The sequence below is a fragment of the Lemur catta genome, chromosome 9 (assembly GCF_020740605.2).
Source record: "Lemur catta isolate mLemCat1 chromosome 9, mLemCat1.pri, whole genome shotgun sequence".
Taxonomy (NCBI): domain Eukaryota; kingdom Metazoa; phylum Chordata; class Mammalia; order Primates; family Lemuridae; genus Lemur; species Lemur catta.
In genome coordinates, this window is record NC_059136.1 from 1,323,639 (window position 1) to 1,338,510 (window position 14,872).

General features: G+C 63.2%; 1 protein-coding gene across 15 annotated transcripts in view; it reads left to right on the top strand.

Moving 5' to 3' along the window:
- The window catches only part of ARNT2 (aryl hydrocarbon receptor nuclear translocator 2), a 226,548-nt gene that overhangs the window by 208,976 nt on the left and 2,700 nt on the right, over positions 1–14,872 (top strand). For 5 of the 15 annotated variants that reach the window (XM_045561390.1, XM_045561391.1, XM_045561389.1 and 2 more), the window contains 3 exons: positions 2,224–2,306; positions 2,908–3,053; positions 14,367–14,503. In XM_045561390.1, coding sequence (XP_045417346.1) covers positions 2,224–2,306; positions 2,908–3,053; positions 14,367–14,503 — 366 coding nt within the window. Of the gene's footprint in view, positions 1–1,464; positions 1,739–2,167; positions 2,307–2,902; positions 3,054–4,670; positions 5,182–14,366; positions 14,504–14,872 lie in introns of those variants that run through there. The other 10 variants (XM_045561394.1, XM_045561402.1, XM_045561393.1 and 7 more) reach the window with 10 other exon arrangements.

A 14,872-nucleotide genomic window follows, 5' to 3' on the forward strand; every position in this document is an offset into this window, starting at 1 on the left:
GGGACGAGGGTCTCGTGCACAGACTCCTGAGAAGCAGTGGGCGGCTCAGCACCTGCGACCTGGATCCGCAGACCCTGCAGTGGCCCTGGTCAGTCCCATGCTGGGCACCGTGGGGCTTGGTCTGGGGCTCTGACAACTGCGGCCCGGGGACAGCAGCCCCCCGTGAGCAGCCCCCGAACCGTCATCACTGCAGGTCACGTGGCTGTGCGGAGCATCGGTCAGGATCTCAGACCTGTGCCACCGGGTGCCCCAGCTCCACACTGTCCCAGCCCCACCCGGGCACTCGTGTCCCCGGGGTCCTTGTGACACTGCTGGTCCCCTTCTCTGGATGAAGGGGAGCAGGGAGGGTACAGTGGCAAGAGCTGAGGAAGGGACGGCATTCAGGGCTGCGGGGACTGCCTGGGGAGGGCAGCCCGACTGGCCAGAGAAGGCCTGGCCGCCGCCTCAGCAACGTCTGGGAGAGAAATCAGCTCTGCCTCCTGGCGGGGCCGGCGCAGGGGCCCGAGGAACCGGCTAAGTGCAGCCGGGGAGGCCGTACGCAGGGAGAGGCAGAGGAGGAGCTGCGGCGGGCGGGGGCTGCGCTGGGTGGACGGGGTCACTGACGCCTGCAGGGAAGAGGAGGTCTTGGTCGTGCCCAGGACAGATGGCACAGCCCGCGGGTGCAGAGCAGGTGTCATGGGAGCAAAGCAGTGGGGCACGAGGAGGGCAGTGACAGTCAGGGCGGCCAGCCGTGTGGGGACAGAGTCCAGGGTGCCCAAGCGCCTGTGCAGCTCTCGGGAGGCGCTTGCTGAGTGCCGGCTTGTGAGGGGAAGGAGCGGGAGGACGCCGTGCGGGCCGCAGCCTGGGGAATGGGCAGACTTTACGGAGAATCTGGAGGGCTGAGCCAGCTCGGGCTGGGCCGGGCTGCGGGTCGAAGGACTCTGGGCCTGACGCAGCCAGAGGGAGCCCTGAGCTGCCCGAGGAATGGCATTGCTGGCCCCACAGGGTGTCCTCACCCAGAGTCCTGCCGCGGTGGCCCCTGCCGTCTGCACCAGGGTGGGCAGCTGTGGCCCGAGGGTCCTGGGGAGGGCTGGGCACAGGGGCCGGCCCTTTGCCGCAAGAAGCCTGGCTTCAGCCAGGGCACCTTCCCCGCTGGCCCTCGCCGGTCAGTGTCCTGTGGGGAGGACCCTGGAGGGTGCCGGAGAGGCCCCCCCAGACAAGAGTGATCAGAAAACGTCCTCGGAAGTCACACGTTTGTCAGGAGGGAGATGGGACGGGGGCCCTTACCGTAAGTGGAGAACTGACCTGAGGGAGATGGACATGCGGCCCCTTTGCCCGAGCAGCTGAGCGTGTCCGCAAGGCCCAGCGCCAGGCTGTCTCTGGCGCTCCTGGTTCCTCCCCGTTTTAGGAGGGATCAGAGAGCGCAGAAAAAGCATTAGGACGCAGGAAGTAAAGTTGGGCCCATAGTCTGCCTTTCTCTCAAAGCTGAGCTGAAAACCCACCGGCACCGAAGCCTCCGTGACGACCCCACCGGCCATTCGGCTGATGCTGGCGCCAGCGTGGGCCCCGCGTGCAGAGCTGGCCACGTGCGGGCAGGAGGCAGGGCCTGGACAAAGCGGACGTCTGCCTCAGCCTCCCCATCCTCGCACAGCGGGAGGCTCTCCCGGGGGAAGCGGCTAGCCGGGCAGATGGCGCGTGCCCGGCGGGGAGGACAGGCTCGGGGCGCCGGCCTGCAGGAAGATGCAGAGCACTGCACACAGCAGGCGCCTAATACGGACACACGGAGTGAAGTCCAGGATACACTGCAGGCGGAAGAGGCAAACCCTGGCTGGAGGACCAGGCCATCCTGCAGGTTCCAGGCTTTCCTTGGCATTTAGGACGAAGTGACAGCCGCTTTGGAGACCCTGGGGAGCAGCTGAGCCGGCCGCGAGACGGACTCGCACTCACAGCTTCTCTTCCTGGAAACTGAGTCACCTGCTCACCTGCCGAGAGCACAGGACGTGCGGGCGTGGGGGGACGAGGCCGAGGAGGGGACAGTGCTGGACACCTGGGGACGGCGAGGGGAGGATGCACCGGGCGGCCCGGCTTTGAGGCTCAGCGTGTGTCGCTGTCGTGTGTCGCAGGGACAGGGCCTGCAGGGAGGCGGCCAGGCGCTCCCTCGGGACAGACGCGTTTCCTTCTCTTCCAGCTCCTCCGTGGTTCACGTGCCGGGAGTGAATGACATCCCGTCCTCCTCCTCGGCAGGCCAGAACATGTCCCAGATCTCCCGGCAGCTAAACCAGAGCCAGGTGGCCTGGACCGGGAGTCGGCCGCCGTTTCCGGGACAGGTATGGGTGTCCGAGCGGGCGTTTCCCCGGAGCCTGGAGAGGCAGAGCGCTCTGCAATGCGCTGTCTGGGTCCCGGACCACCCCGGCAGGAGCTGCCCCCCAAAGGCTGGGAGAGCTGGGGCCCAAACCTGGCACCGCGTGTGCCCCTGCAGCCTTTCCTCCCCACAGCCTTGCCCTGGGCAGCTGGCAGGGCGGGGGCAGAGACAGCCTGTCAGGAATGAGCCCCCTACACGGTCTGCACCTCTGGTGGCTGCTGCGCCAGGTGGGCACGAGAACACCAGGCGTGGGGCGCACCTGCAGCCACCGTGAGATGGGTGTGGTGGGGCTGAGGGGTTCTCACTGTTCCTCACACCAGGGCCCCCAGAACCCTGCAGTTCCCGGGCCCTCACACATTGGGTTGATCCCAGGCCTGGGCCCTGCCAGCCGGGAGGGCCACAGGGAGCCACTGTCAACCCCAGGCAGGCACTGCCGCTGTGTGCTGCTCCTGCTGGGGACAGTGACGGGGGTGGGGGGGGTGGGGGGGCGACGTGCGGGAGGTCTGCTGGTGCTGCGCCCGTCTCTTTGCTTTGTCCTGACTGTGGCAAATCCCCTCTCAGTCCAGCAAGACCCAGTCGTCCCCCTTTGGGATCGGAACGAGCCACAGCTACCCAGCAGACCCCTCTTCCTACAGCCCTCTCTCCAGCCCAGCTACCTCCTCGCCCAGCGGGAACGCCTACTCCGGCCTCGCCAACAGGACCCCGGGCTTCGGTAGGTGGGGAGTGAGGGGAGCCGTCTTGGGAGAGGCAGCAAAGCTTTCTGAGCATCCGGGGTTCCAGGGTGGAGCCCCCAGCTCCGGAGGTTTCCGAGCGCCTCCTCTCTGGCCATGCGGAGGCCTGTGGTGTTCCTAAGAGACTGGGGCTTAGACCTTGGCCTTGTGATTTGCTCTGACCATTTCCAGGGACCGGGATTGTGTCCTTGTGCTCCAGGTGACCTGACGGCTGTGTCAACCCTTTATAGCCCTTGGCAAGGATTTTCAGTCCCCTAACTCAAAAACCGGGTGGTCTGGTTTCAGAACGCTAGACAGTAGTTACAGGGACAATCATTTGTGAAGGTCACACTGCAAAGTTTTCTCGCTTTTTAATATTAAGAGAGGGAGGGATCTTATCTCATGGAAGAACGTCTAAGCTTTGCTTACAACTTCAGGCCATAAAGGGTTAAGGACCAGCCCTGCTCACTGGGCCTGGATTCAGTGATCCTCACAGGCCTGTGGGGGCCTGCACTGTCCCCCAGAAGGGCTCATGAGGGACGCGGGGCCTGGGAAGAAGCGGGGGCCTGCACTGTCCCCTAGTAGGGCTCATGAGGGACGCGGGCCCTGGGAAGAAGTGGGGGCCTGCACTGTTCCCCAGAAGGGCTCATGAGGGACACGGGGCCTGGGAAGAGCCGGGGCCTGCTCCCTCTCCTCTCTCGTGCTCTGGGGCTGTCGCTGGGTGATGCCCAACAGTGTGCTCCACGGGCCTCTTCCCTGCAGAACTGGGCTTTCTCACGTGAGTAGGAAGCTGGACCCAAATGTCCGAATGCCCGTGTGGCAAGGTGAAGGCTTCGTTTAAGCCACCTGTCTGGCAGGCTCATGAGAAATGCCGTGCAGAGCCCCCACCCGCACCCCACCTTGGACAGCCGCAGGTCGCCCTGCCCAGCCTCAGGGCCTGGGGCACAGTCTTCCCTGCCCCTCGAGTGGCCCCGCCCCCTGGGGCCAGCTGCCCGTCCAGCATCAGTCCCGGGTCCTGTGCCGTGGTCCCTTGGGCAGCTCTCACTTGTCCTTGCCTCGTCGTTCTGTGAAGCTGAGTGTAGAAGCGCAGTCGCCTGTTCCAGGAGGGGAAGCCCCGAGGCAGCTGCTTTCCCATCAGCCGAGGAGCTGCGACTCCCACCCGCTCCCCACGGCCTCGCTGAGAACCTTCTCCGAGCCTGGCAGCCCCGCCCGGGTGTGGGGAGGCCCCTGCCGCCTGCCGGGGGGCCTGTGCAAAGGCAGCCGGTCGCTCCCGACTTACTCACGGGCACTGACTTACCCAGCAGCCTTCAGCGCCAGGCCCTGCGTTCACTGCAGGGCAGAGCGGGAGCCCTGGTCCCACCCAGAGAAGGCCACAGCCCGAGGCCGAGGCAGGGGACACAGGCGGGCAGAGGGAGGCAGACGGGACGGTGCTGGGTGCTGCGGGGGCGGAAGCCACAGCCCGCCCGGCGGCCCTCGGGGGCTGAAGGCAGGAGAGGCCTCAGAACAGAGCTGACCCGCGTCCTTGGCAGGGCCCTGAGCCTCGCTGTGGCCGTGACGAGACAGGGCAGGCCACTTCCCTGCCTGACAGCCAGCATGTCTGTGTCATCCCCACTACGCAGATGCCAGGCCCCAGCGTAAGTGGAGACGGGTCCCAGGAAGAGGCCACTGCACAGGGGCCAAGGACAGGGTCACATGGACGGGGCTCCAGGCGCAGCAGCGTTTCTGCAGTTCCTTCGCGCTGGCCCACACTGAGGTCACGGTGACAATGGTCGTGGTGATGACAGCAGCCAACCCTCACGGGAACTGCCCACACGCCAGCTCAGAGCATTCATTTAATGCTCGCAGTGGCCCTAAGAGGGCGCTACTGTCGTCACTCCCATGTCACAGGTAAATAAAGTGAGGCGCAGTGAGGTAGGGCTTGCCCAGGCCGGCTCGCGGCTGAGTAGCAGCCGAGTCTCGGGAGCAGGAATCAGCCCTGGCAGCGCTTGAGGCCCACCAGCTTCCAGCCCTCCTGCAGGGATCCTAGAAGCAAGAGGGACGGGCTGTCTCTGCAGAAGTTCCTCGGCTTACATTAATGAGAAGGGGCTGGGCCCTCAGTGTGGGAACGGAAGAGAGTATAAAACAGAGACATCAGGGACTGAGATGTTTGCTGTGGCCTCAGCGTGTCATGTGTTACCTCTGGCAGGAGCTGTTGGAGGGGACCTGGGAGTGAGTGTGCTTGAGAACCTGGCTGCAGAGCAGGGGCAGGTGGTGACGAGGGGACAGGCCGAGGAGGGGGCAGGAAGGGTGTCTGGGGCTTGGGAGGGGGAGGAAGACCTCATGGTAGTGGTTTCCAGAGTCCCCCGTGGTGAGGAGGCGGCAGGAGGACAGCCCCCCATGCAGGCAGCGGGGCCCAGGCAGAGCTGTGGGGCTCAGGTCGGGGGGGCAAAGCGTCTGGAGGCGCCTGCAGAGGGGGACACCAGGCCCCCTCCTGACCATGGGGTCATCTCCACTCCTGGGGGTCAAGGAAGCCCCGGGGGCAGGGGCGGGGCAAGCTTAGGTGAAGCTGGAGGGAAGAGGGTGTGTGATTAGCAATGGGGGGATTGTCTGTTAGCAAGGACGTTGGTCCCCTGAGGCCGCAGCGGGGGCGGCAGGGAACAGAGCAGGGAACCGGTGAGTGGAGCAGCACAAGAGCAGGCTCCATTAACGGGCAGTTTCATGAATTATTGAATAAACAGCAAACAGAAAGAACCAGGCAGTGTTTACCTTCGCAGTGGACACACGCCCTGGCCCTGCGTGTGCACATCTGCCCAGCTTCCCAGCGCCCTCTCCAGGGCACGTGAGAGGCGGCTGCAGGCTTGGTGGGGCACTGGCGGGTCCCCAACTAGTTGTCCTTGGCCAGAGACTGGAGCCCAGAGAGGCAGCACAGAGACCCTGACCTCGCGGCCCTGCTGGAGCGGGCAGGACGTTTGGAATGCCTGCCAAGCAGACTTGCGGGCTGTCACCCAGGGGTGGCCCAGGCAGCTGACACCAGGGGCATCAAGCATAGCATGTCACTTTTGAACAGGACTCCTCAGGACGGCTGTATACACTGAGTTGGTGCCTTGCAAGGGAAGGTGGCCCTGCCCGGCTCTCGGCCCGTCTGGGGACCACGTGCTGGTCTTGGTCCCCGAGCTGCTCTGTCCGAAGTGTCCATTCCCTTTCGGGTCTGTCGTGTTCTCTCGAGCTACACCATTGTCACCTCTGTTTCCAGTCTTAGTTCATTTCTGTTTCCACCCGGGTCGCAGAGAGAACCTGGCCGAGTCAGACAGGGCACCGGAAGCAGGACTGGGAGAGACACGTCGTTTGTTTAAGTGCTGACAGGTTCAAGCGTTTACTCAACACTGTGAGTGGGGAAGCCGTGTGTCTGTCCAGCCAGTCAGGAGACAGAAGTCACACCAGTTCGGGAAAGTTAAAGACTTTTTTAGCTAATCAAAGTCAGAAAGGGGGACCCTGAGGAGTCGGGAATCGCACGTGTGGGCAGCAGCGTCCAGCTCTGGGGACGAGGGACAGTGGACGAGAAAGGACCTGAGAACTGGAAGGGGAGACCTCACCCCCGAGCCTGAGGCGCAGCCCTTGCGCGCTGGTGGGCGTGTCCACAGGCCCTGGCTGCGGTTGGTCTGCAGGAGCGGCTCCGCAGAGGGTGCAGGAGGGACAGAACTGGGCCACAGAACCTCCCACCAGGTGGCCACGAATCCCCAGCGAGCGCCTGCAGGTGGAGCTTGTCCCCAGGAAGCAGCACTCAGGTGGTAGCGTGGACGCAGCCCCACTCCCGCCCTCTGCTGCGGGACACACTGTGGGAGGACAGCGGCCCTCACCCGGGGAGAGAAGTCCTGTCGCACCTTCCTCTGTGCGCGCCCTTCCTCTGTGTGCGCGCCCTTCCTCTGTGTGCGTGCCCTTCTTGTGTGTGCGCGCCTTCCTGTGTGTGCGCGCCTTCCTGTGTGTGCGCGCCTTCCTGTGTGCGCGCCCTTCCTCTGTGCACGCCCTCCCTCTGTGCGCGCCCTTCCTCTGTGCACGCCCTCCCTCTGTGCACGCCCTCCCTCTGTGCGCGCCTTCCTTTGTGTGCGTGCCCTTCCTCTGTGTGCGCCCTCCCTCTGTGCGCGCCTTCCTGTGTGTGCGTGCACCTTCCTCTGTGTGCGCCCTCCCTCTGTGTGCGCACCCTTCCTGTGTGTGCGCGCCTTCCTGTGTGTGCGCGCCCTTCCTCTGTGCGCGCGCCCTCCCTCTGTGTGCGTGCACCTTCCTCTGTGTGCGCGCCCTTCGTCTGTGCCCGCGCCCTCCCTCTGTGCACGCGCCCTTCCTCTGTGTGCGCCCTCCCTCTGTGCGCGCGCCCTTCCTCTGTGCGTGCCCTTCCTCTGTGTGCGTGCCCTTCCTCTGTGTGCGCCCTCCCTCTGTGCGCGCGCCCTTCCTCTGTGCGCGTGCCCTTCCTGTGCGCGCGCCCTTCCTCTGTGTGCGCCCTTCTGTGCGCGCGCCCTTCCTCTGTGCGTGCCCTTCCTCTGTGTGCGCCCTCCCTCTGTGTGCGCACCCTTTTGTGTGCCCGCACCTTCCTCTGTGCATGTGCCCTTCCTGTGTGCGCGCCCTTCCTGTGTGCGTGCCCTTCCTCTGTGTGCGCCCTTCCTGTGCGCGCGCCCTTCCTCTGTGTGCGCACCCTTTTGTGTGCCCGCACCTTCCTCTGTGCATGCGCCCTTCCTGTGTGCGCGCCCTTCCTTTGTGTGTGCTCACCTTCCTGTGTGCATGGCCTTCCTGTGTGCGTGCCCTACCTGTGTGAACGCACCTTCCTCTGTGTGTGCGCCCTTCCTGTGTGCGCGCCCTTTTGTGTGCGTGCACCTTCCTCTGTGTGCGCGCCCTGTCTCTGTGAGTGCGCCCTCCTGTTGTGCGTACCTGTCTCGCCTGTCTCTGCAGCGGCCCTGTGGACAAAGCCTAACCGGCACCAGCCGGCAAAGGAGAAGTGTTTACAGGGTGCAGTCTCGGCGTCTCAAAGCAGGTAACTGACAGCTGGCTGGCAGAGGTGAACTGCACCTGCATCCCGAAGTCGCCCCGTTTCTTTCTGTCTCAGCTGCTACCGGGGATCTGCTCGGTAACGTACGTTTCGGAGAAACGCAGGAGCGCGGCGCACAGGCTGCTCCAGGGGAAGCGGCTCGGAGGTGCTGCCGCGGGCCGGGTTTCCGCTCCCGGGCTTGCTCGAGCGCGGCAGTATACGTGCGTGTTTACAGAGGGGCGTCTTAGCAGCAGCTTCCGGTACAACGTCTGGGCAAGAGCAAGCATGTCCCTGGCTTTCCAGTTCAGGAGGAGGTGGCTGAAGCGACTCATTCACGCCTGGCGCAGGTCACACCCGGTCAACTCAGGTCACGGCAGATGACACCAACAGCTCTGAGGATGAGCATCTTCTACGAAGCTCAAGCAGCAAACCCGTAGTCTGGGCCCTTCCTTGAGAGAGCCGCGTCCTCCCAGCCTGCCCGCCTGCCCCGTATTTACTTTGGAGAGGGGAGTTGAAAGAATTTGTTATTCCGGAAAGGTCTGAAGATCCCTTCAGTGAGAAACGGAATGCGTGCTGGGAGACGGGAGCAGGGTGGGGTAAGCATGGGGAGGGGGATTGCGATGATCCGGACCGTTTGCGGACCCCACGGACCCGCTCACTCCCCAGCTCCTGCCGCCAGAACTCAGCCCCGTACACTCTCTCCAGTGAGTCGTGGGGAATCAGATCTCTCTGTCCCTACTTAGTGCTGAAGGTGAGGTCTCAGCCAGAAGTCTCAGGCGCTCTGGGATCCGTGCTGTGAGGCACGGTTTTCTTCTGCCGAGAAGGACTTTGCAGGGGGTCAGCTGCCTTTTTTTTTTTTTTTTTTTTTTGAGACAGAGTCGGGCTCTGTCACCCAGGCTGGAGTGCAGTGGTGTCGGCCTAGCTCACTGCACCCTCCAACTCCTGGGCTCAGTTGATCCCCCCACCTCTGTCTCCCAGAGTGCTGGGAGCACAGGCATGGGCCACCGCGCCTGGCCTCAGCTGCCCTGTGGTGCTCTTTGTTGACTTTTTCCAGCAGGGTTTCTCAGCCCCAGCACTGCTGGCCCCGGGGGCTGCTGGTTCTTCGCTGTGGGGGCTCCCTGTGATCACAGGGTGCATAGCAGCACCCCTGGCCTCTGCCCACTCGAGTTCCTCTATTTATGATAATGACAGATTATCTCCAGCATTGCCAAATGTCTTAGGAATCGGAGGGTGCCCAAATCACCCCTGGTTGGGAACCACTGAGCCAAGCACATGGGACCTGTGAGCAGGACTTCGGTGAGCCTGGGATCTTAGGACAATTTCCAGACCAGCTGAATGTCACAAGCAGCAACAGTAGATAGTAAGAGTGGAATCATAGCACTGAGCTTCAAGTTTCAAAAAAGGACGATGTCGTCCCTGCGTCTACAACCTAGAAATCCACGAACTCCTCAGGACTCTGCCCTGTGGTCTGAAAGCCCACCTAGCAGCCCCGATGGCAGCCAGTAGCGCGATCCATCTGCACACCTGGGCTGAGGCGGCCCGGCCCTGCTCAGGAAGCCACAGAGCAGAAGAAACGGCGTGGCTGGACCCAGCTTGTGCTTTGTAACTATACACGTGGCTTTCGGGACAATAAGGTGGCGTAAAGGCGTTGGAGACCACAGGGTTTTCCCAGAAAGAGGCCAGGGTATGTTGTGGGGCAGCCACGCCTGCTGTCTGCCTGTGCACCCGGGAGAGACCACGCGGAGGTTCCGCTCGCTGTCTAGTCGGAGAGCTCACGAACGCAACCCGGGAGGGAAACGCCTTTCAGCGCAGAGGCCGAGAGGATTTTCCTTAATGGTCCCATCTTGGGGCCACGAACTCGTCCCTCAGGGCACAGCTTTGGAGTGGCTTTCTCTAGGAGGCCTCAAGTCAGAGTTGGGGCCACCCCCAGGCCCTCGCGTGGTGGCCGGGGCCTCCCTTGCAAGAGCTGGTGACGGTTCTGTGATGATGGCCGACACCTCGTCCGTCCTTCTCAGTGGATTGGGCCAGTCTCGGTCGCCAGTGTTGCTGACACGCCGCTCGGTGCCGGCACACGGTCGGCATTTGGCCGAAACGCTGTCTGTCCACGGTGCACGAGGGCTGCGGTGTCAGAAAGATCTAGGCATTTCTAGCTAAATGAGTGGGGCCAATTTCCTGCCACCTTTGAGCCTCAGTTTCCTTATCTAAAAATTTGGATAACGAACCCATCTTTTAGAGTTGGAATGAAGAGAAAATGAATCGAAATAGTGTATGTAAAATACTGAGTCCTTTCCATTCTTTCTTATTATCTTGTGCCATTTCCAAAGCAGGTGGGTTAATTGATTTTTCCCTTTGCAGACATTAAATAATTTTTATTCTGAAATGTCATATCTGTAATTAATAGAGTCAGTACCCCCAGATGTAAACAGAGAGCTAATCTTCTTCTAGTCCTCATCCCCCGACACCCTACCCCATCTCCGGCTGTCCCTGAGGGGAAACCGATGACAATGTTTACTCGTTTCATTACGAGTCGCTGCACCCAGGAAGCCTCAAGTGCGAGGAGAGAGAAGTTTGTGGAATGTCCGTGTTCCCCCTTCCTGCCCCGGGTCCCCTTCCTTCCCTCCCTCCCGCATGGATGCGGCCTGGGACAGGTGTGGATGCCCCTCGGCCTTTGGTCACAAGCTGGCGTCAGTGCCGTGCGGCAGGCCCCGGCCGCGAGGGAGGGTGTCACACGCGGTCACACTCGACTAGGGCCTCGGACCCGAGTGGGATCCGCCAGCACAGAGGAGAAGCACGTGTGTGGGGAGAGCAGACACAGCAGCGCGGAGACGGACTGGGTGGCGCTTTGGGGACGTCCAGGTATTGCCACGTGACCAGGGCAAGAGGGGCGGGGGTTCCAGTGACAGGCGGGAGGAGACAAGGCTGGAAAACAAGAGCACATCGCGGAGGGTCTTCGTGCCGGCCCTGAAGAACACGGACTTCGCTTCACAGACGCGGTCGGCAGCGCGGTTTGTGAGCGGTGGACTCGTGTCTGAGGACAGCGCGGTCGCCGTGTGGCTTTGGGGTGACGGGCAGGACGTGAGGAGGCAGGAAGGGGGATGGGCTTGAGCGGCGGCTCCAGGGCTGGGGGGTCTCAGGCCCGGCTGCGAGCACGGGCGGCGCGAGAGGAGCCAACACTGCGTGTCCCCTCCTGAGTCCCTGGGGCGGGTCAGACGGTCACCTGGGCAGGGGGGTGGAGCCGAAGCTCGGGCGAGAAGCCGGAGCTAAATCAGACACCTGTGCTCTTCCCAGCCCACCCGAGCGCAGCCGGCGGCTCCGTGATGTCTCCCATCCACCGCTCCCCTCCGGCCACTTTGTCCTGTGTTCGGCGCCGCTGTCTGTCGCAGGGGTCCCTGCAGCAGCCTCTCCGCAACCGGCCGCCTCCCCCGCCCGCTCTCGCCCCGCACCCCCCGCAGAGCGACCTTCCTGCGTGCGCAGGTCTGTGTCACGCCCCTGCTGGACACCCCTCAGTGCTTCTCTGTCGCCCTCAAACTCGGTCCCCCGAGGGTGGGAACCTGGCCCTGGCTCACGCCCCAGCCCCGTCTCGCTCGCCTGGTCACTCTGTCCCTCACCGTCCCGAGCCTGCGGGTGCCTGGAGGCGCCGAGCCCTCCCCCGCCAGGCTCTGAGCAGACAGAGCTTCTGGCCAGGCCCCCGCCGGCCCCCGCTGGCCCGGCTTACTGCTGATATCCCTGCTGGTCTCACCTGGAGCTCCGAGAAGCCTTTTCCACCTCCCGCGACCCAGTCCGTGTCCCTCCTGAGAGTTTCTGTCCTGGCCCTGCTCAGCCCTGTCGCCGCGGCTCTGAGCTGCATGGAACTGCAGCCCCCTCCCCGCCAGCCACGCCGTCAGCTCGTGGGGACAGAAGGCAGCTTGCGCTCCAGTGTCTGTCCGGAGCCAGCCTGGAGCCCGGGTCGGCGGGAGCTCGGGAAACATTTGCCAAATGAATAAATGAATGAGTCAGTTCATGAAAACAGAAGAGCTTATTCCCGTCTTGTCCTTCATGAGAGGAAAGGCCTGACTCAGAGCCCTGCCTGCAGCGTGTGTCAAGGCAGCGGTCCCCACACTTTTTGGCACCAGGGACCGATTTCATGGAAGACAATTTTTCCAGGGAGGGGCAGGCGGAGCTCAGGTGTGATGCGAGTGATGGGAGGGGCTGTGGATACAGGTGAGGCTCCACGCGCTCACCCACCGCTGAGCCTGTGCCGTGCGCCTGGTGCAGAGTCTCACGAAAAACAGTTTGAACTGGGGTGCGGGTGGCAGGGGATGCAGAGCTCAGGTGGCAGTTCTCGGTCGGGTTCCCAACAGGCCACTGACTGGCACCAGGCCACGGCCTGGGGGTTGGGGACCGCGGTGTTAAGGGGCAGAGTCGCAGGTAAGGGCCACGGAGCGCCTGAGAAGGAGAGGTCTGAGAGGCGCCAACATCCAGTGCAGTCCCGCCGTCGGGACAGCTCCAGACGGAGGGATGGAGAGTGTGGACGCCCGAGAGACTGGCCAGGACGGAGCCCTGCAGGGCTTGGCAGTGCACACCCGGCCACAGAGCGGTCGCACGGGCCGAGGGGGGCGGGCAACACGGAGACGCTGTGGCTGTGCGTGGGGACTTGAGCAGGTTGCTGGCAAAGGGAGGAGAGGTGGCTGTGCGGCCGGAGGGGGGCAGGGCTGGGGACATTGGTTTGCGACAGGCAGCCGGCAATCGTCTCCCCTGAACTCAGCAGGGCCTCCCCCAGCCTGCCACGCCCTTCCTCCAGCACAGGTGGCTGTGACCCTCCCCCCTGCCCCCAGCAACGGTGACCAGGTTGTGCTCGGCTCTGCAGGCTCCGGAATAGGGCAGGTGTCAGGTGGGAATCCCCACGGCTCCAGCAGGTGCTGCTGCTCATTTGGTTTTGCCACAGTTTTGAACCAGCCTGTCTCCACCTGCAGCCAGTTCTAGAGTTGCAGATTTCCAAATGAGGCCCGGGGGCACGATTCTGAGAGAGACTCCTCTGGGTCCTTGGAGCCAGGTGTGAGCTTGTTAGGAAAAGGCATTTCAGATGGCCGGATGCATGTGTCTTACAGCAGAACCCCAGGTGCACCGTAGATTTATGTTTCTCCCGTGCTGAAGTGGGAGATGGGCCTGCCCTGGTTTCGCAGAGCCTTTGCCCACAGTGGCCACACAGAGCTGGAGAAGCACCAAGTGCAGCAAGGAAGGGAGCTTGTGCGTTTCGTTAGAGCCCTTGGTGTCTCAGGCAGCGTGTGTGTGTGTGCGTGTGTGTGTGTGTGTGCGCGTGTGTGTGTGTGTGCGTGCATGTGTGCGTGTGGGAGAGACTGACAGAGGGAGAGAAAGCTCGAGAGAGCCTTCTCCCTGAACTTTCCGACCTTACCTCCCCAGCGTGCAGGTTAGGGGCGGGGCTGAGGCCTCCCGTGGGCAGCGGGGCTGCTGGGAACAGTAAGCTGGGGCAAACCCACAGCTGGGCAGCGCCGGCCCCGAGTGTTACTGAATGATTTGAGACAAGGAAAAATTCCTAAGGTTTTCAATGCACCTAATGGTATCCACTTTGAGGGTTTTTTCTTCTTAAGCCTCCTCTTTATTTAAATCTCAAAAATGTTTTAGACAAAATTCTGCTCATTTTTCCTATTTTTGTTTTTCCCTTGGGTATGTTTTTGTAAACTGTAGATGGAAGGAAAACGGCTCTCTTTTATAAGTTAATTTGCAGGGAAACTTACCTTGTTGCTGACCAGTGTCCAAGCTCCTTCCCTCTGAAACCAGCTGGCGCTAAGGGACCCTGCGCCCAGGAGCCACCTGAAAGGGCTGTGGCCCGCGGGCCTGTCTGTGGACCGTGTGGGAGGCCGCGTGTGGCTTCGCTGGCTTGCTCGGAGGGCAGAGCGTGGGGCTGGCGGTCCCAGGGCAGTGCTGAGGGAAGTTCTTCCTGTAGCGGGGCTGACACCTTCCCGGAGCAGCCCGTGGCTTGGGGGTCAGGCGCGGTGGCACCTGTATCTGCCCTCTGGCGCCAGCACCCGCGCTGCCGGGGGCTCTCGTAGCCCAGGCTCTGGGCCCCAGCAAAGTTCCCAGGAACGGCCACCAAGGGCGTGGGAGCCACCTGGCGGGTGACCAGGGAGGGCCGCCCTCGCCGGCAGAGCCCCGTGCCTGTCGAGTCCACTCTGCCTGTTACCTCTGGGTCACACGCGCTGCCCGCACCGGGGGTCGTGCCTTTCAGACGCCTGGGCCCTCGGAGCCGCAGGGGCTCTCAGGCCTCACGGGAGGGGCCGCGGACGGCTTTTAAAGGAGGTGTCCTGTACGTCGGGTCTTTCAGCTGAAAGTGGACAGAGTGGCGGGCAGTTCCAAGGGCGGCCCTCGGAAGTCTGGTCGCAGTGGCAAAGCCAGCACCACGGCCAGCAGAGCGGTGAGCAGCACTCGCACCAGCAGCCCGGTCAGACTGAGGTGTTCCAGGTAAATCGGGCGAGCACCGCCTTCTCGTAGGTACCGGCGCCTTCTCTCTGCTTCCTTTCCCCCGCGCTCTGCCGCACCACCGCTGCCCGGTGGCCATCGTGAGTCCCGGCCCCGCCTAGGCCGGAGGGATCCGGGGTAGAAACCTCGGGTGCATGCGGGAGGGTGCGGGGCTCGCAAAGGGGGTGCTGCAGTCGGACACTTCCCTGCCCAGACCCCGGGGCCACCCGGGAGAGACACGCAAGGCCAGAGGCTGAAGGGGGCCTCTCCCGAGAGCTGCAGCCCCCGGGCCTTGGTGCCTCCCACCGGCCCACCCTCCTCCCCACCCTCCTCCCCACCCGTCCTCGACCCTGCCAGCCCTGCCCCGGCTCT